This window comes from Rhinopithecus bieti, unplaced genomic scaffold (genome assembly GCF_001698545.2).
Source record: "Rhinopithecus bieti isolate Rb0 unplaced genomic scaffold, ASM169854v2 scaffold_13247, whole genome shotgun sequence".
Taxonomy (NCBI): domain Eukaryota; kingdom Metazoa; phylum Chordata; class Mammalia; order Primates; family Cercopithecidae; genus Rhinopithecus; species Rhinopithecus bieti.
The window spans coordinates 1051227-1075967 of record NW_016807505.1 but is presented as its reverse complement, the minus strand read 5'-3'; the positions used below and the strand labels follow the sequence as shown (position 1 = coordinate 1075967).

Below are 24741 nucleotides of genomic sequence, written 5' to 3'. Positions count from 1 at the left end.
CGTTCAAGCAATTCTCTTGCCTCAGCCTCCAGAGTAGCTGGGATTACAGAGGCATGCCACACGCCTGACTCATTTTCGTATTTTTAGTAGAGATGGGGTTTCACCGTGTTGGCCAGGCTGGTCTCGAACTCCTGACCTCAAGTGATCCACCCACCTCGGTCTCCCAAAGTGCTGGGATGACAGGCGTGAGCCGCTGCACCTGGCCTAGTCCTTGGCTTTGAACAAAACTCCAGACTTCTTTCAGATCCCACTAGTCCTTCCGTAAATGTGCTTTTTCTGCTCGGGATTTAGTTGAGGTTATCCACACTGCATTTGTCTGCACTTGTTATTCTTACTATTACTATTCATCTGCACGCCTCCCTGACACCTCCCAGTCAATGACTGGCTATCTACGCCCAGAAAGGTCTGTGAAAGAGTGGGGAGGGTCCCAGAGTCCAGAGGACGAGGGGGCAGTGAGTTCACCACCAACCTTCCTGGGAACTGAGTGACCAGAGGACATTGGCTCAGGCTTTGCCTAGGAGGGAACCTGTGCTATCTCTTATGTGTGCTTCATACAACAGGAAACAGTCTCATTTAACTGTCTAAATTAGTTTTTTAAAAAATGCAAATTTTGTTCTAGCCTTGAGTTAGGACTGCAGTTGGTGTTTCATTAACGTACTTCAGTTCCCAGGAGAACCCAGTTAGTCTGTGGATGATATTCTGAGTCTGTAAACATTAGTTCAATACTGTTACCGTACCAAAATAAATGAGTAAGTAAACATTATTTTCGAGGAGAATTGTTCTTAAATTATGAAGGCATCACTGAATATTTTTCTCAAAGCCTCTTTCCCTTTCCTCTGCATTGTACAAGAAGAGCACAGAACCGGTATCCGAAAAAAGACTGTGCTGTGTTTGCACTGTCCCCTGAACGTGGGGTTGTACTCCTGGGAGATGGGAGCCCAGGGAAAGCCCGGGGTCGAATGCCGCTGTGGAGTGTGGTGTGAGGTGACCTTGCTTATGAGGACTGACTGTGCCATGATTTTTTTTCTCTTTCTCTCTTTCCTGTCCTAGCCTCTCTCAAGCACAACTTGCTTGCTTCTATCCAAGCCATGGGTACCATACTTCCAGACACGATAGTGGATCCTTGCTCTGCAGCTGCTCCATAAGCTGTCCTAGTGTATTCTCTTTGCCAATACTCTAATGCTTTTCCAATACTTACTCTAAACCAAGCTATTTAAGCTCTTAAAGGTACAGTATAGTCCCTACTTCCTTGCAGTTGTCGTCATTTGTTATTTAAATAGATGAATTTCCCGGCTTCCCTGTCCTCACAGTCATTCATCCTGTGTGCCTTGTCTCTTCCAGGTTTTGATCCCAATTTCCTTATACGTTTCCATTGAAATTGTTAAAGCATGCCAAGTGTACTTCATTAACCAGGACGTACAGTTGTATGACGAAGAAACAGACTCGCAGCTGCAGTGCCGAGCTTTGAACATCACGGAAGACTTAGGGCAGATACAGTACATTTTCTCAGATAAAACTGGCACTCTGACAGAGAACAAGATGGTTTTCCGAAGATGCACCGTGTCTGGTGTAGAATATTCTCATGATGCAAATGGTGAGTCTGGAAGCATGGGGCTCTCAACCCGGGCTGAACCAGAAAGCTGCTCTATCCAGAGCTGCTTGGAGACACACACACACACACACACACTCACACACCCCACAGGCTTCAGGGATGACTGATTTTCAAGGGAGTATAAAGACGTGGCTGTCAGAGCAGCTCAGGTGCCTGAAGCCTGGTGCTATTTATAGAGCAGGCACTGGCACGGCCGCCCACCCTGTTCCTGCAGTGTCTGGGGTGCCAGGCATCCGCCTAAGCAACCAGGCAAACCACCCGCCAGGAGCTCACTTCCAAGGCATCCGGTCCCCTTGCTCTGCCACCTTCCAAGGCATCCTGCCCTCTTGCTCTGCCACCTTCCAAGGCATCCGGTCCCCTTGCTCTGCCACCTTCCAAGGCATCCTGCCCTCTTGCTCTGCCACTTTCCAAGGCATCCGGTCCCCTTGCTCTGCCACACCAAGGGACAAAGAGATGTCTCTGTTGTCACCCATCCATTTTCTAGTCATAAAATCCTCAGAAGGGCACCGGCTAATTCATGCTTCATTCTCTCCCCTGGAACAGTGTCCCTGGGAATTGGAAAGATGAATCGCCTCACTCCCAATTATTGAAGTGGTCCCCACTCCCACCTCTCTCTTCCTTATCTGTGGCTGCCCCCTTCCAACCTGGGGCCTCTGGGCAGACACCAGCTTCCGAAACCCAGCAGCCAGCACCCCGCCCCAGCCAGAAGAGGGTGCGGACCAGGGTCCCCACCACGGCTATGCCTGGGACTGCAGCGCCTTGGGAGTACGCACCATGCACTGCAGCCTGGGGTCCATTTCCTGCCTGTGACAGAAGCCAAGTGCATGCTACAGAAACAGCAAATTAAAACCGGGCAGAGGGAAGGCAAGCGGGCATGACTAGGAAGCTGCTCTTTAGAAGGATTTGGTGGGAGGCCTCTGTCGAATACCTGACACTTTTGTGAGTTTTATAAAACCAAGGATTATCATGATAGCCACCGTCTTCCTCAACATAAAGTGAAGCAGTCGCAGTAAACAGAAGGAAATTGCCCGCTTTGTTTAAAATCTTATTTGCCACCCAAAAGAAATGATCAGTGACAATACTCCATCCACTCGCCCATCCTCCCTCCCAGCAGCCTCCTTCGGCCTCCCCCTCCTTTTTCCCTTCTTCTACCCTCCTCTCCTCTCCCTCCTTCCTCCCCTTCCCCTCCCGTAGTTGCTAAACCTGGTGCAGCACAGTGCAGCGTGTGCTCTTCTCAAAAACAGAACTCAGCAGAGTCCTGAGGGGATCAGAGATCCGGGCAGTGGGTTCTGCAGCAGCCCTTAAAGCCGAGATCTAGTTTCAGACAGACACGAGGAATAGGTTTTGAGATCTGTTACACAGCCGAGTGACCAGAGGCAATAAGAACGTGTTACACATTTCAAAATGACTGAGAGAGTAAATTTTAACTGTCTCACCATAAAAACGTGATAGGTGAGTAAAGTGACAGATTTGTTAATTCGCGTGATTTAATCATGCCGCGTTATATGCGGCAACATATCAGAACGTCACATTGCGGCCCGTAAATGTATACAATGCTGATTTATCCATTAGTAGTAATAATAATAAATTTAAAAGATAATAATAAAGTTGGAAGCTCAGGCTCCCTGGGGCAGGATCCCAACTAAGATTACAGAAAGATTCTGACAATTGCCAAATGCTACCGTAAAACCAGAGGGTTTCCTTGCCTCAAGACACAGGGGGCTTCCTGATGATGAACGAAACCACATGGGTCTCAGCAGCGTGTTTTAGAGAAGTGTCTGGATCAGCTATTGACAGGCACCCAGGCAAGGAGTGTCATCAGCCAGTTATCTTACGATCTGACCTCTCCGAATCTCACTCATAAAGGGGTTCACATGGACTCTGAACCCCAAGCTCTGCTCACGGACCAGAACCAGCTGTGGAAGTCTTGGGTGTACCCCCTCTGACGGCTTGGCCTGATGACCTGGAGCTGGCCGGCTGTGCATGCCTAGGAGGGGACATTACCTGCTCTTGGGCCTCATCTTCCCTGAGGGCATGGAAGGCATCCCTGGGGCCACTGCCAATCAGAACACCAACACACCAACCGTGGCCCCCACAGCCGCCGAGGGAAGGAGGGAGCCCTGAAGGATGGCTCCATGGAGCTCCGGACGTGCGGGACCGCTGCTGGGGGAGGGTGGGACGGGCCGGTCCATTTTCCTGGAGGCTGAAGCCCAGCCCCTCACTTCATGCTGGACAGAGTCATGCGTCCAGGTTTTGTGTGTCATCGCCTACAGTGCACTGGGCTGATGTCACCCAGGAGCTGGTGAGACATCCGCAGGGCGTCTGCTCCTGGAATTAGGATCTCCCTGAGTTGGAACCCTGGCATTGGCAAGTACTCAGCCTCGTGACGGTGGGCAGGTGACTTCCCCTTTCTTATCCCCCATCTTCCTCAGCTCTCACAGAGGGCCTGTTAAGAGGTGTGCGGTACAGGGCCTGGTCCACGTGGCTGGTCAGCTCCACAGGCATCTCCTTCTCCCACCTCTTGACAGGCCCCTGCAGCTTTGACTCAGCACCGTGCCTGTGCTTGACGTTCTGATGAAACGCTTGTTCTGATGAGTAAAGCTCATGAATGGTCCTCTTTTTGCTCATCCACGGTGAAGCAAGCTGTCCTCACTGGGCAAAACCCAGAAGACTGGTTCAGAGCCATGGGTTAGCAAGAAGCTGCAGTGCAGCCACCTCTGCAGGGAATTCACCCCGCGTTCATGGGGTCATGGGGAATTTGCTCAGCAGGGGCCTCTACAGGCTTTTGAGCGACATCATGGTCAAGATCCCCTTGGATGGAGTTTCAAAGCTGAGTCCAAACGCTGGCTATAGGGGTCCAAGCTGTGCAGTCTAGGAGAGTGAGCCCCCTGTGCCACAGCATTTCATCTGGACAGGGGCAGGTGGTGCCCACCGTCCATATGGGCAAGGAGCTCAGCACCAAGTGTGCACGGTCATTCCAGCATGACTGGAAGGCCTGCCACCCTCTGTCCCGCCTCCCTCCCCCAGCCACCTGCCACCCTACCCCATGTACACCTGGGCTCTACCTGAACAAACCAGCTGGACATCAACCCATTCCCCTTCCCCTAAGTCATGCAACCTTAGAAAGCTCCTTACGTTCTCTGAGATGAAAGTCAGTCTTCTCATTTGTGAAACAGTTGAGAATATCAGTCTCCCCAGGTTGCAGCTAACTGAAGATGTTCTCTGTCCCTTGCTATTAGAGATCAAGGGTGGTGAATCCTCTGGGGCTGCCCTGCCGGAAGCCTCGTGGAACCTAAAACACCCTGAATGGGTTCCGTCCGCCCAGCCTTCCCCCACGATGCCTCACCCTGCGCCCTCTCCCCGCAGCGCAGCGTCTGGCCAGGTACCAGGAGGCTGACTCGGAGGAGGAGGAGGTGGTGCCCAGAGGGGGCTCCGTGTCCCAGCGCAGCAGCATCGGGAGCCACCAGAGTGTCCGGGTGGTGCACAGAACCCAGAGTACCAAGTCCCACCGGCGCACGGGCAGCCGGGCCGAGGCCAAGAGGGCCAGCATGCTGTCCAAGCACACGGCCTTCAGCAGCCCCATGGTGAGTGTCCGGGGCCTCCTGCTAGGGCACTGCCACGTCTCTTCCCCATTTTCACCATCCCCCGCTCGTGGACAGTGTCTGTATTTAATCCTACAAATACACTGTCGCTGGGCAGCTTGGCTCTACTCAGCAAAAGCTTTTCTGGCCAACACTTTCTCTCCACCGTTGTCTTTTCCAAGACACTGACAGGGCCCCTTTGCCACGGCTTCTAAGGCTGGTGGATTGCTGGCGACTCACCCAGAAAGGGTGACAAAGAGGAAGCCGTGCTGCCAAATGAAGCGAATAAAAACCTCAGGACGAGATGACACCCGCTAAAAAGCAAAGCCAACCCCTCCCGAGGGAGTTTTAATTAGACGAGCAAATCCATAAAATACTTTCTGCCTGGCCTTGTCAGCCGCCCAGACATTAATGGACCACCCTCATCAGGCAGGGAGAGGCGCACAAGTGAGCAATAACCTCGGAAAGAGGCTTTCACTTCCGCCATGTTTTACCAGCACAGCAAAGGGGAAGAACCCCCCGTGCTCCCTCTGTGGTGGCCTCATTCCCTCGTGCTTCTAAACCCACGGAGAAGCTGCCATCTCAATAGGGGAGATCTAGAGTTTTGGACGCTGTCCCCTCAGAGTGGGGGCTCTCACGCTTGGCAGGAGGGAGGCTGCATTGGAACAAGGTTTCCTGACAGCCTTTTTCAATATGAGTCAAGAGTATTTAAAGTATTCAAACTTTCTCGTCTAGCAATTTTGCGATTCAGCCAAGGATTGCTACTTATGGAAGTTTATCAATGTGTAATTTACATCAGCAAAACCGAAAGAAATTTAAGTGTCCAGTGATAAAGAGATGGTCAAATAAATGATGACATGTCCATTTAAATGTGTTTTAAATGATTTTAAAAGCCTGAAAACTTCAGACAATTAATAATGTTTTGGAGAAAATGGAAACTACCAATATGTACATAAAATATTTTGATTATGAAAAATTTAAATGTAGAATGAAAAGACTAGAAGGCAAGCTGAAGCATGTTTTTCACAAAGTAGATAGAAATTATGTATATTTTGTGCAATTAAAATCGTAAGTAATTTACAATTATAAAACGACACATATGTATATTAGAGATGAAGTTCTGTTTACAGCTTATGATAAAATCAAAGCACCTTAAATAGTCATGCCCCAAGACCCTTGGCAGACTACTGGGTGGGACTCACTGCCAGCTCCCCTTTCTCCCCAGGAGAAGGACATCACACCTGACCCGAAGCTGCTGGAGAAGGTGAGTGAATGTGACAAGAGCCTAGCTGTGGCGAGGCACCAGGAGCATCCGCTGGCCCACCTCTCGCCCGAGCTGTCTGACGTCTTTGATTTCTTTATCGCACTCACCATCTGCAACACAGTCGTCGTCACATGCCCGGATCAGCCACGAACAAAGGCAAGTTCTGGAGGGTCCCTGAGCTTGACCTTGACCTTGACCTTCTATGCTGCAGGCCATGGTTGTCAGTCCTCCTGAGGGCAAGCACCCAGCCCTTTCCTGCTGCAAGTGCTCTTAGCACATCGTGACCTAAGGCGGATGCAGCGGACACTTCATACTGAGCAAAACAGCGCTGTGGTTCTGCAGCCTCAGTCCCAGGCTGCGGTGGGCAGGGGCTGGTTGGGGCCAAGTGGGAGGGGACAGCCCACCAGAGATGCCTTCTGAGCCTGGGAGGGGAGGGACACAGGGCAGCCAGCTAGACCAGCCTCAGGTAGGCAGGTGGGTATGTGGAGGCCCTGCCTGCCTGGGTCCTTCCTTCGCTGCCTGGCCTGGGGCAGGGCCGGAGGGAGGTTGCCCAGGACAACCTCCCTGAGCCTCAGGGTCCCAGATCCATACAGGAGAGAAGACAAGACAAGCCGGGGGCCCAGCTTCTGGGATAAGGAACTTGCACATGGACCCTGACTCTACCAGCCATGCAGGCGGAGACGCATCGGCCTCTTCTCTGTGCCTGGGGTGCCTGCCTGGGCCATGGGGCCATGGGGAGGATCTATGAGGGCATCGAAGATTGTTCTTCAATGAGAAGCAGTCGAGAATTGATGAGAGGCTACTTAGGATACTAGAAATATAGCAATGCTCAAATTGGCTTTGGTTCAGTCTGACATTAAGGTTTTCTCCCGAGAGAAGAAAGGTTGTATGTGTGAAGGCTCCTCTATCACCCAGTGCACCCCAGAAAGCGTTGCAGTGGGCTAGGCAGTGTGGGGGGCACGGAAGCGATATGCATATGGAACCAGGCAGCTTTGAATGTTTGAATGGGGTGGGTGTGTGTCATAGACCTCCCAGCTCCCGACTCTCCCATGATCCCTTCCCAGCCTCCTGGGTCAGCCGTTCCAGCAGGTTCCTCAGCAGGTGATGTGGGGTGAACAAGGTGGCCTGTATTCTCTCTGCTGCGGCAGCGTGTCTGGCAGTACCTGGACCCAGTGACTCCAATGGACAGGCCTGCCACTCAGAGACCAGCAGGCTTGAGGCTTATGCCGGCAGCCCTGGGCTGGAGCTACTTCCCGAAGCCGCAGTTCATCTCCTGGCTGCCTCAGCATCTCCCATCTGGCCTCTGGGCTCTGCCCTCAGTTAAAAACCCTTCTGGTGTGTACCCCTGCAGAAGTGCCCCTTCTCAGGTTAGACCCTGCCTGACAGATGTTAAATGAAGGGTGAGAGACCACAGCATCATTGAGGCTTATGCTGAAGGTTACACGACTTGAGTTCCACCTGGGGAACAGCCTATCAATCACCCACACTCAGGTTGCAGGTGAACACGTCTCTGGGTGCGTTTCTGTTCCCACATACTGGTTGGTGAGCGCCACCTTCAAGGACATTTGGAGCTAGCAGGGATTGCTGTGTGGGTGCCTGTGTCTCCCAGCTGGCTATGTAGCGTATTTACAGTCATGGCAAGACCAGAGGAAAAGCACCTGTATCAAAATCTGGCTCTATGCGCCTCGCGTTACCAAACACCTGACTTTTCTGGAGGCTGTTACTGTAATTCAGAACCTAGGATGCAATGGTAAAATTGCGGTTTTAAGAATTGCTAATTCAATATTTTGGTTGTTTTGACATTTGCTCTTTCAATAAAGAGCAAGAAAAAAATATGGCTCTGTTGCTCTGTCATTGAGCTTTTTGAAACTTTAACAGTTTGTGTGTGTGTGTGTGTGTGTGTGTGTGTGTGTGTGTGTGTGTAACTCATTTTGTTTCTTACTGTGGTGGTTAAAATATTGTTTCAATGTTTGGGATCCTCAATTTGTCAGTGTATTTAATGTGCTTAGAAAGATTATTTGGGGACTGGAAATGTGATTTGTATATCAAATTTTTGTAGACATAATTCAAAGGAAGTATAAGCTGATGGTTTGTTAAGTGGCTTTTTAATTGGAAAAAAATGCCCAGTTTTGTGCCAGACAATGGTGAGCCTGCTCCTCTGAGCTGTTTTTTGCAAAGCAAGGGGACACCGTAGTACAGGGACAGCCCCAAATGAAGCCAGCAGATGCCACCAGCTGCAACTCCCCTGCATACATCAAGACCTCACTGGTGGGCCCTCAGCAATCGTGTTCTGAAAGAATGTTGCATAACCTTTGCTTAAGAGAAGTGGAAGAGGCCAACGAAGGATCTCAAGGCAGGAATACTGTCTCTGCCTGCAATTTCAATGCATGCCTGAAATCTGGGAAATGGGAAATGTGTGTTCTGAGACCCGTGGGGAAGTCAACGCCATCGTTCCTCCAAGTGCCTGGAGCATCCTGTGGGAATCAGGGTGGGGCCTCTGGGGGACATAGCAGTTCCCTCATCTGCCTTCTGACCATTTCTCTTGCAGGTGAGGGTGAGGTTTGAGCTGAAGTCCCCCGTGAAGACGATAGAAGACTTCCTGCGGAGGTTCACACCCAGCTGCCTGACCTCAGGCTGCAGCAGCATCGGGAGCCTGGCCGCCCACAAGTCCAACCACAAGTCGGGCTCCAGCTTCCTGTCCACCCCGTCCAGCGACGGCATGCTTCTCAGGCTGGAGAGGCTGGACCAGCCCACTTCGGCCATCACCAGCAACGGCTACAGCAGCCAGGCGGATGACTGGGCCTCGGAGCTTGCCCAGGAGCAGGAGCCAGAGCGTGAGCTGCGGTATGAGGCCGAGAGCCCGGATGAGGCGGCACTGGTGTATGCGGCCAGAGCCTACAACTGCGTGCTCGTGGAGCGGCTGCACGACCAAGTGTCCGTGGAGCTGCCCCACCTGGGCAGGCTCACCTTCGAGCTCCTGCACACACTGGGTTTCGACTCCATCCGCAAGAGGATGTCAGTGGTGATCCGGCACCCACTTACCGATGAGATCAACGTCTACACCAAGGGGGCCGACTCAGTGGTCATGGATCTCCTGCAGCCCTGCTCTTCAGGTACTCCCACCCCTGCCCAGCTGCACCCTGGCTCCGGGGAGGAAGTCCTGATAAATATCCCCACCCAATTCCTTCTCTTGAGTAAAGTGATTTTCGTTAATCCTTTTCCAAAAGCAGTGCCCATCAGAGAATTGCATGGTTTCTTCAGATCACTGTTTGCCTGTTTGAAGGGTTTGGACTAGAAAATATTCAGGGGGCTTCCGTGCCTGGACACCCCCACCTCCAAGAACTGGGGGGACAGAGGATACTTGGAGAGTGTCAGGTTTTAAATTTGAACAATGAAGGGTGAGAATCTAGATAGTAGCTCTGGAAAGTTCTTCCTGCCCTGTGGACCTGGTGCAGCTCGTAGATCCAGGCCACGGTTTGTGGGGCTGCCTGGGGCCACGGTGGGGGCCCAGGAAGTGAGGGATGCCGGCCTTACCCACTGCCCTCTGTTCTGGCACTTGGGAGGGGAAGGGTCAAGCCCCTCTCATAAAGCGAACCTGGCCACCCACCTCTCCCTCTGCACTCAGAGGATGGAGACGTGCAGCCTCACCTCCGGGGAACTGAACTGGGTGGAGGTGAGGATGCTGCCGCAGCCTAGGGCCCCCACTGAGGCTGTACTGCCTGCCACAGGCTTCCTGTTTTCCGCACCCTGGAAGCAGCTCTGGGCAGCAGCTGCTGGGAAACGCTATAAGCCAGATGCTCCCTTCTGGAGCTCCGAGTTGGAGCTAGGGAGTACTTCACCCGCCACTGGCATTTCTTGCCAGCATCTCAGTGCCCCAAGACAGGACCCCTGGCACAGAAGCCCAGGACCATTCATGAGGGAGAATTGGATGGGAGGAAGAGCTTCATACAGGAAATCCATGTCCCCCTCACAGAGCTGTGACCTCCAAAAGGCAGCTGAGCTGAATCTGCAGATGTGTCTCTGAGAGGAGTTTGGATGACCTTCCATGATGGCGGCCATTGCGGGGCGAGATCTCGCCTTTCTCCTGCTGCAGGGCCTCTGCCCTGGAGTCAGCAAAGAATCCAGTTCATGGACAGATTTTGAGTTCTAGGAAGCTGCTTCTTCTGAAAATCGAGTCTTGTTTACATCCACACAAGAGAAAAACATAAATAGGGCAGTTATCTGAGTGATTTCATTCGACAGCAAAAAAATCTCTGTCTTATTCCACAACCTTGGGTTCACGACAACTTAAGGGGTCCTGGGCTTCAGACGTCACAGCATGATGGGTGATGTCTAAGGGGAAGGCATGGAGTGGCCCTGGCATGAGGGGGCTGCCTGGCGCTGGCAGGTGAGGCCTGTCCCATCCTGTAGAGCAGGGAGCCCTGTAAGCTGTGCGAGGAAGGCCACAGCAGTTGCCAGGCTTGTACTTTGCTGGCAACATGTTTTTTTACATGAGTAGAAAACCTCAAAAGCAGAACACAGACAAAAAGAACTGCTGTCATTACGTCTCACTAATACCATCAGCCATCATTTCATACAAGAAGGATGATATTTCACACTCCACCCTGTCCCCCCCAAAAAATCACCAAGGATATCCCAGAAAACTGGATGCCTTTCGATTGAATAAATTTAGCATCATGACCTGCTCACTCTTCTACCCCTGCTTTTTGGTACCTTACCAGGGTGGATAGAGCTTATCAGGAGGCAGGGCTCCCCTCCCTGTTCACTGACAGGCACCGAGGCCATGGCAGAAGGAGCAGTGGCAGCCTGGCCTCCACGGGCCCTGAGTGAGCCAGGGATTTCCTCGTTCATCTGCAAGTTGGGAAGGCCCTTGATGCCGGTTACAAGAGCATCCACGGTGCTCTCCTCTGACTCAGAATCGACCTCACCTTCGGGGTGGGGGAGCCCCTACCCAGGCCAGGGAGCCTCTCAGGACCTGCATCGTCAGCGTGGCTTTGCTCTGGCTCTCAGGAAGGGAGCTTCCCATAACCAGGTAACCGCAGATAAGAAAAAGAACCTGAAATCCATGGCATCATGGAAGGGCCAGGTGATGACATTGTCACAGCTCTCTCCTTATCAAAACCATGACATTGATGGGGAAAATGAATCAAGGGCTTGCGTTGATCTCTGCCTTCCTCTGGGAATTTTCAAGCAGCGCATGAAGTCAGGTTCGGATAGGGAAGATCTACGTGTCAACATTGGGCAGGTTAAGGTTCAGGAAGTTCAGAGACCCCAGCGGTTTCCCAAGAGAATGACTACAGGATGGCCCTGGAGTCCCCTCGAAGTTACCCACCTGTGACCGCCCACCTTATGCACAGATCGTTTGCCTTTTACTTGGGGAGCGGTGGAGGGATGTGGACAGGTGCAGACTCACTACAGAGGGCTCACTGTGTCTGGCAATCGCTCTGCCTGTGCAGATCAACTTACAACCTATGTAGATCAATTTATCACCTGTGTGTGGGTGGCAAACTGAGGAGGGCACAAAACTGTCCCACTCCGGACTTAATCTGATGCCCTCTTTAGAGGGCTCAAAACATTTTCACCAGAAGAAGTCCGAGTTGGCTGAGCAGGTAGTGGGCGTGACTGTATTATATCAGGAGGATGGGGCCATGGCTTACCTGCCCTGGCAGGTGTGGGGTCAGGCAACAAGCAGAGACTCCACCGCAACCCAGTCTCACAGATCTCTGTTCAAATCCCAGGTCTACACTTACTGGGATGACCCTGGACGAGTCACTCACTCTTTCTGTGCCTCCGTTTCCCATCTACAAAGGAAATCACAGTGCCTACCTCTCACAGGAAGTTCCCACACGGGCCCCCAGCTGAGTGCCCTCTGTCACGTAGATGTCCAGCATCCACTCGGCACCTTCCCAAGTCTCTGGCTCCTTCTCGTTAAGATTCACTTGCTTGTGGTTTGGTGGCATTGCTACTTTGTGTGGTCTTTAAGGCGTAAACCTCAAGCCAGTCTGCCTTCTCCCAGAGCAAGGACAGAGGGTTGGCCTTAGCCCACTGCCTAGTGTGGGCCTCACACGTTGCTGCCATGCAGTCATCAGTACGTATTTTTTTATGATGAGTACATGCATGTACAAGCAGGGACTGCACCTTAGTTTACCATTTTAATCAGGTAACTCCTTGTTGGGGAACTATCGCTTGTCAAGCTTAGAAGAAATGGAAATATCACTTGGAGCAACGTTCAAACACATGGTAAAATCATGAAGACAGGCTACCCTCATCCCTCTGCGGGCCTCTGCAGGGCTGCAAGCACTGCTCACCAGCTGTCGCCTGGTGGGCATATCAGGTGCAGCCCACTGTCAGGCGCAGCTGTCTCGGCCCTGCTGTGTCTGAGGTCGGTGGGCACTGGAGTCATCTTTGCAGACTGTGCCTGGAGCTGTGGGCTTAGCCCCCTCCTTCCACCCCCACCCAGATGCGGCCTCAGGGGGCTGCGGCACAGAGCTGTCAGCTGTCCCCACCCAGCAGGAGGTGCCAGGCAGCACTGGTCCCGCTCCTGCAGATCACTCCTCACCCAAGGAGCTGAGTTCCAGGCACAGAATTCCTCCTGTCACCCTAGGGAGACAAGACACACAGGACCTGGGTGGCTGTGGAACATCAGAAAGAAGGGGCCAATATTGCATGACCATCGCCAAAAATGCAGTGTGAACATTGCCATGCCTCCAGCTTGAAATCAGCCACCCCCAGCGTCACTCCAGCAAGTGGAGAAGAGCGGGTCTGACTGAATGCCTCTGGGGATCCACACTCTCGTTCCCCAGTACATTCTCCTTCGGAGGTTCCCCCAGCTCCTCAGTGATGGTCTCCTTGGAGCTTGAGTTCTTCCCATCCTCTCCTACCCTCCATCAGAGTGTAGACAGATCCCAGCCTCCACAAGGGCCCCACCCTTCAAAGTCCAGCCTCGGTTTTCTGCAGTGACTGCCCAGTGGTAGGTGCGGCAAGACGTGTAAGGGAAAAGTGAACCAAGAACAAAGGGCAGATCTTGCCAGAAGGGGCACAGGTGTGTGTCCATGTCTGCAGGAGGGGACGACGGGCTCAGCCGCTTCTGCCTGGCACGGCCAGGTGCTCCCTTTCACTAGGCCCTGTGCAGATGGCCCTGCACAGAAACACCCCAGTGTCTACCTGAGAAGCAGACGCCTGTGGAGCCATCTCCTCGTCTGGGGCACCCCGGGTCCCGAGTGGCCCGTCCTCCCTCTGTGGGCTCAGTTCATTTCGTTTTTGGAAAGTGTGGTTAATCTCAGTGTCACATCCGGTACCACCACATGTCCCAGTGCACACCACATGTGTCGCCTCTGCCCGAAACAATGGGACAGCTTTATCATGAGTATTTCATTTCCAAAGCCCCTCAGATAGGCATGGCTTTGCTCAAAGAACAATCTGATTCTGGGAAAAGGTTATCTGAGTCTTCTAAGAGTGTTACCATGATACCAGGAAAACAAAGATGAGTTTGAGCATCATCCTTTCAGGAAATGTAAATACCTAAACATAGGATTCTACGGCAACTTTTTTTCTTCCCCATTATCAACTCCATAAAGAGCCTTTTCAGGCTTTTTTTTCAATTGTCCCCTCATGGCCTTTTAATAACATAGATATGCTGTGTATCTGTTTATGTTCTGTATGTGTACTTAGATTTTATATAGAGAGGAGTAAGATTCTTCCACCTCCAAGAACCAATAATCACTCCCTTGAAGGCTCTGTCACCCCCATGGAGAATGCAGCATGGCCAGGCATGTCAAAGGGTCTCTTACCAGGTCTGCTTTTTCAGGTGGTAGACTTAGATTCGTAGACAAGCCTTCCTGGGCCAGGGGCCTCATAACTGGTCAGTAGAGTTGCCAGATTTCACAAACAATGTATATATATATATAGAATGTCCAGTTAAACTTGAATTTCAGATAAATCATTTTTAAGTAAATGTATGTCTTATGCCATATTTAGACATCATTTGTTATATCTGGCAGTGCTACTTGTAAGGATCCTACTGTTCTGAGGATAGAAAGTGCACTTCCCATTAAGTAAGACTTTTCACTAACAGGAAGAACGTGAGCCTCCATTTAATAGGCTGGGCAAAAGGATGCCAAATTACTTTTGATGAAGTTTTTATTTTCATGAGCTTATTTCAACAAAGGTTGTTAGAAACAGGCAAACATCAGCCGGGCGCAGTGGCTTACACCTGTATCCTAGCACTTTGGGAGGCCGAAGTGTGCGGATGGCTTGAGCCCAGGAGTTCGTGACCAGTCTGGGCAACGTGGCAAAACCCTGTCTCTATGAAAAAATAAACAGCCAAACATTTGCATATTGATGAGATTCTTTCTAAACGTAACAGCTCATTTTTGCTTTGAATTCTATATGAAAACTTGTGCTGTGTTCGCAAGTAACGAACAGACATGGGGTACATCTCAGAGTGTCTGAAGATCGTTCCGCAGGTGCCAGGTCTTACCCATGTTTCTGCTTATTCTCCAACCTAGTTGACGCCAGAGGGAGGCATCAAAAAAAGATCCGGAGCAAAACTCAGAATTACCTCAACCTGTATGCGGCGGAAGGCCTGCGCACCTTGTGCATCGCCAAGAGGGTGAGTGGGGGCGGCCCCGCGAGGATGCCTGTGCGGGTGGGCGCCCTGCCGTGAGCAGCGCCTGGTGCAGCACTCAGCAATGCGTCTCCCGCAGGTTCTGAGTAAAGAAGAGTATGCCTGCTGGTTGCAAAGCCACCTAGAAGCAGAATCTTCCCTGGAAAACAGCGAGGAGCTCCTCTTCCAGTCTGCCATTCGCCTGGAGACGAACCTGCACTTGTTAGGTAATTCGAGCCGCATGCCCAAGAGCAGTGTGGAGTTTGCAGGGGCAGCCCTGGAGGGGAGAGAGCTCTTGTCAGCAGCTGCTCCGCAGGCTGGCCTTGGTTAGGGAGCTGCCTGGCCGGATGCTGGTGCAGCCGAGGCGGGAGGGTGCTCGCCTGAATCTTCTCCCAGTGTGGTTTCTGTGAGGCGCAGCTGCTGCCCGCCAGGCACCCCAAGACAGCAGCTGCCATGCTTCCCCTTAACCTGCTTTCCCACAAAAATAGAGACAAGGAGTGAGGTTCCTGACAATTGGGGGTTGAAAGGATTTTTCCCTCGGGAAACAGGGAAACTTTTGGAACCCAGAGAGCGCTGCATTTTGCATCTTAGGAATGTTTCACAGATTCGAGGTGGATGAAAAACATGGGCTCATTTTTTTCTGAAATATGTCCACATTTCCTACTGTGTTCATCTTGGTGCTTAGTAAATACTAACTAGTATCAGTGATAAATGAAGATTTTTTTATGTTATTGCTTAATTTAATACTTAAAATATTTATTTTCCTATTTATTAAAGCATTCATTAAACTAGCTGAGTCACTGTATACGTGCTGTGTGTGTCCTCGAGGAGCTGGTGTTGAGGGTGCTGCGCCCCCACCTCCATCCCAGGTGCTGTGGGTCAGGTGGTACCTCTCGAACACAAAGCCCTGAGGAGTTCATCTTCACTTAACACAAAAAGGCGGTGTTCACTTGCCCTCTTTTTCTGGGCAGAGGAGTTGGGATAGCTATATATTTATATCTACATTTCTAGCATAATACATAGTTAAGGTTTGCATTTAATAGCGTAATGTCCACTAGGCATAACATATATCTGCACACATTTTATATATTGTTTGCCCACAGTATCTTATAGAAGGCCGCACATTACTCGGAAAGCCCTGGGATCCAGGACCCCAATGGCACCATGAGTGGCAGCCCTGGATGTGAATTAAATGGAACACCTGAGAAATGGCTGTGCCTGTTTTAGGCCCCGAAGTTTTGGCTTACTAAAACAGGGCTGCCGTCGTCTGGACTGACTGGGCTTCCCCGGAAGACAGTATTGTGCAGGCCTGTGGGGTAGGAGCCATCTGCTGGTTCTCCCAGACGCACCCGCCCAGCCTCACTGACCAGCCTGGTTTTTAACCCTTCACTGTGGGGCACCTTCCCCAGGAAGCAGCTTTTCCCCCGGACAGCACTAACTTCTCCAGTGGAGGGAAATTGGCCCTCCGGTGCCTTTTCACAGTGTGTGCTGGTTCCACCCTCTGAAGTCATGCAGACAGAATCTCCTCCCTTTTCCGCACGATGAAACCTTGACTATTTGGGGACATAGCTGTGAGTCCCAGCCCTGAATCATGCCAGGACAGAACTCTCCTCCTTTTCCGACGATGAAACCTTGACTATTTCGGGACATAGCTGGTGAGTCCAAAGCCTGCCTTCTCCATCTTCCATCTTCCCTGCTCTCAGAGCCCAGGAGTCCTGACTCATTTGTCCAGCCCTGCTCTGCCCCTGCAAGCTGGTTGTGCAAGTTGGTCGGGCAGGCTGGTCGTACAGGCTGGTTGGGCAGCCTGTGGCTCAGTCCTTTTTGCATCCAAGTTCTGCTCTGTGGGGCTGGTAATCCCAGTGTCTCGGGCTCCCGTGAGGGTGAAAGGAAGGGATGACGGGAGGCACTGAGCGTGGCGCAGGCACAGGGCCTGGCTCTGAGCGGTTGTGCGGTGATGAGTCTCCTGTTGGTGCTTCCACACCATTTGCACCCAGCTGGCCTCTCCTCTGCTGGCTTTCTCTGGTGATGGTGCATCTGTCACCTCTCTTGGCGCGGAAGCTGTAGCTCTGTTAACATATCCTAACTTGTTAACAGCCCCTGCCGCACCGAGGCTCATAGTGAACTTGAGATCCAGTCATCTTATTAGGTCTTCTTCACAGGGATTTCTTCCTTGGATTCTGTAATTTTTACTTGGGCAACTGTGTGAAGATCTAAAATCAGAGTTTTCTGATCCCCTGTTCCGCTTCCTTTGATTGGAGCAGGGATCCTGGCCATCAGCGTTTCTCCAAACCCTGATTCCACCACGTCCTGCTGTCATCCTCAGGTGACACTTCCCTCCAAGTGCACATGAGGATGGCTCTGAGATGTGTTGGTGATGGAACTCCTGGGTTGCCCACATGGGTGCCAGCCGTGCACTGGAGCCTGCTCACGCCTGCTGGCAGAGCCCATGGATAAATTTCGAAGCATTTGCAGTAGCCCACATAAGTGTTCAGGAATCTCACGTTGTCTTTTGATGCTATGTTAGTAGACTGAAGTCAGCCAAGGTGGGAGTATTTACACCACAGAAATGAGCAAATGCAGTCAGTCGGCCTCCCTCCCACAGGCCGGTTGTTAACCACTTACCATCTCCTGCTACCTGGTATGTTTATGTTTCAAATGACGAGGCCTGAGCTGGAGAGTACGAGAGCCACCCACCACCTTAGTGTTCACACAGCTCAGACGCGGGCACTGTGTTCCGGCTCCTCGGCTTCATTGAGAAAAGTGAAGCCCAGCCACTTATATTTTTACTATTCCAAAGCCAAATACTCCTTTCTAAATTTTTCCATGAAGGTGCTTTTTTTTTTTTTTTTTTTTTTTTTTTGCTTTGAGACAGAGTCTTGCTCTGCCACCTGGGCTGGAGTGCAGTGGTGCGATCACAGGACACTGTGACCTCAAATTTCTGGGCTCTAGTGATCCTCTCACCTCGGGCTCCTGAGTATCTGGGACCACAGGCGTGGGCCACCAGGCCCAGATGAATTTTTGATTTTTTTGGTAGAGATGGGGTCTCACTCAGGCTTGTCTCAAACTCCTGGTTCAATGCGATCCTCCTGCCTCAGCCTGCCTAAGTGCTGGGATTACAGGTGTGCACCCCTGCACCGGGCCCAGGTGCTTATCTTAAGTAGCATCAGAGAACCATACATAACTATCTTTGGCAGAAAGGATCTCCATACTCTCCACGCTCTTGCAATTTTCTTTTCCTTAATGCTCTGGGCAGGAACCTAAATTCAAAGGACACTGTCTTGCTCATTTTCCCTGGCGTCCTTGCTAGTTTCTCTAAATGTCTAAAACTTCCTTGTTGGTGAAATCCTTTCCCCTCCCATTCAAAGCTGTGTGGCACCAAGCTCAGTGACGCTGGGCTCTGCACACTACCAACTCCTGTGTTATGATACTCAGAAATGCCAGGCCCTCCCGAGGGTCAGGTCGTAAAGACAGTGGCATTTACTCAGAGTCACATAAATTATATCACGAACAAGTACCTTGGAAAGCTGAAGAAAGCCACTGTGTCCCGAATCATCCTGAAAGGCTGCTCCCTGCAGGTACTCTTCCCTCTGCCATGTTTCACGCCGAGGTGGGGGTCCCTCCCATAACTCCGTTGTTCAGCTCAGTGCTAGTCTGCACCTGACTCAGGCTCACACCTTATAAAGGTGAGGGTTGTGGGGTGACCCAGTGGGAGGCCCATGAGTTTGACCAATTAGCTCCCGAACTAAGGAAGTTCTGTTTTCAAGGTGTTAGCTTTTCCCTGTGAAACAACAGACACCCTCCGTATGGGAGTTTCCGGCAAAGCCTTCCCTGCTTTCTTTCTTGGCAGACATTTAACTGAGGGACTCTAGCTGGGCAGCTGGGATACGAAGGTGGGACGTACAAGATCCTTGCGGCCGGAAGTTGCCATTTAGAGAAGAGCGGGCAACTGCCTGGGTTGTGTTTCAAGCACTGTAGTGGAAGCGTTATCCTGGCAAATTGTCAGTAATCCATCAAGGTTAGCCATTATTAGGCTTACTCTATGATCACTATTACTATCATTAAGTATGAATGAATTACTGTGAACACACAGAGGAAGGCAAGACCATCCCTCTGCCCTCCCCAGACATGAAGGAACCTGTCACAGTGCAAGTGACCCTCAGGATGAGCCAGTTCCGCCTTCCCCTCCCCATGCCTGCCATCCCGTCATTCTAGAAGAAGAGGTAAGGGTGGCTTAGTTCATTTGTGCTGCTGTCACACAATACCACAGACTGGGGGCTTAAGCCACAGACATTTACTTCTCACGGTTTTGGAGGCCGAAAGTCCAAGATCAGGGCCCTGGCAGCTTGCAATGTCTGGTGAGGGATCTCCTCCTGGTCTGCAGGCAGCTGCCTCCTTGTAGTGTCCTCACACGATGGGGAGATTGAGAAATCACCTCTCCAATGCCTATTGATTGATTGATTGATTGATTGAGACAGAGTCTTGCTCTATGTCCCAGGCTGGAGTGCAGTGGCGTGATCTCAGCTCACTGCAACCTCCACCTCCTGGGTTCAAGCAATTCTGCCTCAGCCTCCCAAGCAGCTGGGATTACAGGCACCCACTACCACGCCCAGCTAATTTTTGTATTTTTAGTAGAGAGGGGGTTTCACCACATTGACCAAGTCGGTCTGGAACTCCTGACCTCAAGTGACCCACCCGCCTCGGCCTCCAGAAGTGCTGGGATGACAAGCGTGAGCCACCCGCGCCCAGCCCCAGTGCCTCTTTTTATAAGGACATTGATCCCGTCATGGGAGCCCCATCCTCATGACCTCATCTGAACTTAATTACCTCCTGCAGGCCCCATATCCTAATACTGTCACGTTGGGGATTAGCGCTTCCTCCTGTGGATCTGGGGGACACAAACGCTCAGTCCGTAGCAGCATCCCAGCACAGGGCACAGCATGGTGTCGAGCAGTAAAGGAGCCTCAGTCAGGGCTCGAACCCGGGGACCGGGGGCCGCAGCTCACTTCCAGGGCAGGGAAGACAGAAACCATCTCACCAAGATGTAAACAGATTAAAAAAACAAAACAAAAAACAAAACCCGAGGCAGGCCTAAGCACATTTCTGCAGTCAATAGTAGATTTTTCCCAACATACTGAGATCAAAAAGGCAAAACCCGCCTCTCGACTTCTTTATGTTTGTGGGAAAAGCGTATTTAGGATAATCTTGGTTTCAAGACATAATGGGCTTGCCTGTGAAGTCTGTTTCTATAGTGACTAGTAATAAGCATTGTTGAGACTGGACATTCTGAATTTCATTCACCAGAAGCTTTGTATGGGATGGGCAATTTTTAAGGCTGTATTTTTATCCCTCCAAATATCGTCATTCCCAACACCTTCCCATACGCTTTGCTTTCAGGTTATCTGTAAAGTTACAAGTTAGAGAAAAGTCGAGGTACTTTGGTGTAAGTACATATAATTATGCTCAGTGACTCACAGTTACTCCTACGCACTCTGGACTGAGTCACATCGAGAGAGCTGTCAAAAGCGTCCACCACTGTCCTGAAATGGTTCCACAAGGGACTTCCTGTCACTGCATGGCAGACAACTGGCAGCCCAGCCCCAGACAAGGCCCAGGCAACAGGGACTGTACCAGTGCCTGCCTTTGGTGTATCTGATGCATGCCATTTACACCCCAGCAGGATTGGGGGCGCACGTGAGAAGCGGGTTCGCTCACACTGCTGTGCATTTGACCAGGTGCCACTGGGATTGAAGACCGTCTGCAGGACGGAGTCCCTGAAACTATTTCTAAATTGCGTCAAGCGGGCCTGCAGATTTGGGTTCTCACTGGTGACAAACAAGAAACCGCCGTCAACATTGCATATGCCTGCAAACTGCTGGACCACGACGAGGAGGTCATCACCCTGAACGCCACGTCCCAGGTAGGTGGGTTTCAAGTGGCTCTGCTTCCTTCCCCTGGGGTGCTCCATGTTCATCGTGGCCTCCTTGGCAGAGACTCCATTCCTGACAGCTGCTGTGAAAAGGACCTCACCCTCTGCGTTCAGGTTTAGGACGTGCATGTTATTGCCTTGGAAGAGGTGAAGTTTGCTGGAATTCCTTATACCAAAGGAATGCACATGTAGACTTTATTAATACGAAGTTCAGCCTGCTTTCTCCTGACATACTGTCCAAGTCATCAGAGAACTTTCTCCTGAGGTCCCATGTGCTTCTACAGTGGAGCCAGGACAGTGGTCCATTTAGCATTGACCACCTCAGGACCATCACAGGCACTGAGGACTTCCTTATCCAGTCAGATTTGTCTGTTTAAATCCCCAAGGCTGTGGGGAATAGCTGCCTCATATACTGCCCTGGTCTGGGCTCTGAGTCCTCACAGGAGTTCCCACTCAAAACTTCTTGCGCTGGCTTTCAGGCTTCTTGAATGGAGCAGGGAACCATCTTACTATGGCCGATCTGCTCCTCCCCAGTGTGGCCAAAGCCACCACAGCCTCTCTGGGGCTCACACTTAGAGTCCCCCCAGCCCCTCTTAGGTCCACACCTGCACCATCAGCAGACACCAGCCTGCTTCTCAAAGTGCTGTACTGTTTTGCTCAGTATCTTTTCCAGCACTGCACATTGACATTGATTTTTCTTCTGCTAGCCCCTCTAATGGGTGTGTAATGGTATCTTGTTATGGTTTTAATTTGCATTTCACTAGTGTCTAATGAAGTTGAACATCTTTTCATGTGCTTATTTTCCATTCATATATCCTTTTGGATGAATTGTCTAGTCAAGTATTTTTCCATTTTCTAATTGAGTTGTTTTCTTAAGGTTCAGTTTTGAGAATTCTTTGTGTTTTCTGTATGCAAGTCCTTTGTCAGCTATGTGATTTGCATATATTTCATCCCTGTCTTATTTTTTAATATTGTCTTTCACAAAAGCTTTTCGTTTTGATAAATTGTTATTCTTTTTAGATTTAATTTTTATTTTATTATTTTATTTTTTTGGAGATGAGGTCTCACTCTGTTACTCAGGCCGGAGTGCAGTGGTGCCATCATGACTCACTATAGCCTCAATCTCCTGGGCTCAAGGGATCCTCCTGCCTCAGCCTCCTGAGTAGCTAGGACCACAGGCGAGCACAAGCATACCTGGCTAATTTTTTTATTTTTTTAAGAGATGGGAAGTGGGGGTGTCCTCATGTTGCCCAGGCTATTGTCGAAGTCCTGAACTCAAGTGATCATCCTGCCTCGGCCTCTCAAAGTGCTGAGATTACAGGCTTGAGCCACTGTGCCTAGTCTGATTCCTCATTTTTTTTTTTAATTTTATGGAGCATGCATGTGATGTCATGTCTTAGATGTGCCTAATTATGAATATTTTCTCCTACGTTTTATTCTAAAAGCATTACACGTTAACATCTTATCTATAGATGCAGTCCATTTTGGATCACATTTCATGAAAGGTGTGAGGGTTGGCTTAGACTTCGTCTTTCCACATGTGACTGCCCAGTTCCTCCAGTGCCATTTGTTGAAAGCGTCTTTTTTAGGTTGCAAGCGTCTTTGTCAAAAATCAATTAGTTATATTTGCGTGGGTCTGTTTCTAGACTTTATATTCTGTTCCATTGTCTGTCCCTTCACCAATACCCTGTGTATTGATTCATTGTAGTAGTTTGATTACTGTAGTTTTTTATAAGTCTTAAAAATTGGTAGTGTTATTCCTCCAACTTTATTCCATTTCAAAATTGTTTGGGCTAGTCATCTTATTTGTTTGCCTTCATGTATGAATTTTAAATTAATTTTCCCATACAGAAATTCCTGCTGGAACTTTTATTTGAATTTTGTTAAATTTATGAACCAATTTGGGAAGCATTGATATTTTTATTATGTTGATGTTCCATTCTGTACAGTTGATATATCTGTACATTTTTTAGGTCTTCTTTTATTTCTTTTATCAGCATTTTATAGTTTACAGCATACACATCGCATACATGTTTTGTTAGATACATACCCAAGTACCAATGCTCCTCAACTTATGACGGGGTTATGTCCCAGTAAACCCATCATAGGTCAAAAATGTCATAAGTTGAAAATGTATTTAATACCCCCAATAAACCCATCCAAAAGTTGAAAATTTGTAAGTTGAACCATTGTAAATCAGGGACCATCTGTACAATGTTTTTGGAGGTTTTGTAAATAGTATTTTTAAATTTTTATTTTCCATCTGTTTATGGTACAGTTTTCCCTTGGACGCATGGGGATTAGGGATACCAGTCCCTCTGTGTGGTCAAAAATCCACATATAACTTTTGACTCCCCCAGAACTTAACTACTCATAGCCTACTGTTGACCAGAAGCCTTACTGATAACATAGTCAATTACCACCTATTTTGTATATTGTATGTATTATATGCTGTCTTCTTACAATAAAGTAAGCTAGGGAAAAATGTTATTAAGAAAATCTTAAGGAAGAGAAAACATATTTACTATTCATTAAGTAGAAGCAGATCTTCACTGGCTGTTTCCTTGGTCATCTCTATTCTGCCATTGAGCCCATCCAGAGAGTTTTTAAAAATAAAGTCTATATATAGAATTGTTTCAGATTTAGAGAAAAACTGTGAGGAGAGTACAGATTTATTTCTCATATCTGCCATATGTAATTTATTCTGTTACTCATCTCACATTAGCCTAGTACATTTATCACATCAAGGAGCAATGCTGATACATTATTACTTTCTAAAGTCCATACATTGCCTTGGTTTTCACCTAGTGTCCTTTTCCTGTTCTAGGGTCCCATCCAGAACACCCCATTACATTTATTTAGTCATCATGCCTCCTTACACTCTTCTTGGCGGTGACACTTCCAGACACTTTCTTTACTTTTAATCATTTTGACCATTTTGAAGAGCGCTGGCCAGGTATTTTGTAGAATGCCGCTATATTGGGATTTGTCTGATGTTTTTCTTATCACTGAAGTGGAGCTAAGGGTTTTAGGGAGGACAGCCACAGAGACCAAGTGCCATTTTCATCATATCCTGTCGAGGGTACATGCTGTCAACACCATGCCACTGCTGGGCTTGGCCTTGTGATTTTCGGGTCTATTCACTGTGCTCTTTCCCTCTTCCAAACTGAATTCTTCTGAAGGAAGTCACTGTGCACAGCTCACAGTTAAAGAGTGTGGAATTACAGTTTTCTTCCTGAGGGCAGAGTATCTACACAGATGATTTAGAATCTAGTGAGCTTTTTATTTCAGTTAATTATTTCTGTCTAAAATTTCTATTTGGTTCTCCGAAATATCTTCCTTCTTGTTGGCCAAGACTTTCTCTCTTTCTGTTCATTTCCAGCACATTCAATCTTACTTCCTGGAACATTTGGATGATGGCTGTTTTCGTCTTTGTCAACAATGTCAATATCTGTGTCATCTTGACTTTGGCTTCTGTGGATTGTCTTTTTCCACAGAGTTAAGCTTTTCCTGGTTCTTTGTATGCTAAGAAGTTTTGGATTGTATCATGGGCATTTTGAATATTATGTTATGACACTGGCCATATTTAATTTATATGGAGAATGTGGATTGTTTTAAGCAGGTGATCAACCCGGTGGGATTTGGGCTGCGAGCTCGGGGTGTTGGTTTCAAAGGCAGATGTGTTTATAAGACCTAGTCTTGCATTTCTGCCCCCCAGAGGTCACCTTGGAACTTGGGTGTGTCAGTCTGTTG

At 49.6% G+C, this 24741-nt stretch overlaps 1 protein-coding gene across 1 annotated transcript in view; it reads left to right on the top strand.

The window, feature by feature from the left end:
- ATP10A (ATPase phospholipid transporting 10A (putative)) overlaps window positions 1-24741 on the top strand; it is a gene marked incomplete at its 5' end in the record, with an annotated part of 185711 nt that overhangs the window by 142627 nt on the left and 18343 nt on the right. Inside the window, 7 exons of the mRNA XM_017882354.1 lie at window positions 1342-1594; window positions 4979-5196; window positions 6419-6613; window positions 9006-9570; window positions 14965-15068; window positions 15163-15289; window positions 20795-20979. Coding sequence (XP_017737843.1) covers window positions 1342-1594; window positions 4979-5196; window positions 6419-6613; window positions 9006-9570; window positions 14965-15068; window positions 15163-15289; window positions 20795-20979 — 1647 coding nt within the window. The remainder of the gene's footprint in view (window positions 1-1341; window positions 1595-4978; window positions 5197-6418; window positions 6614-9005; window positions 9571-14964; window positions 15069-15162; window positions 15290-20794; window positions 20980-24741) is intronic.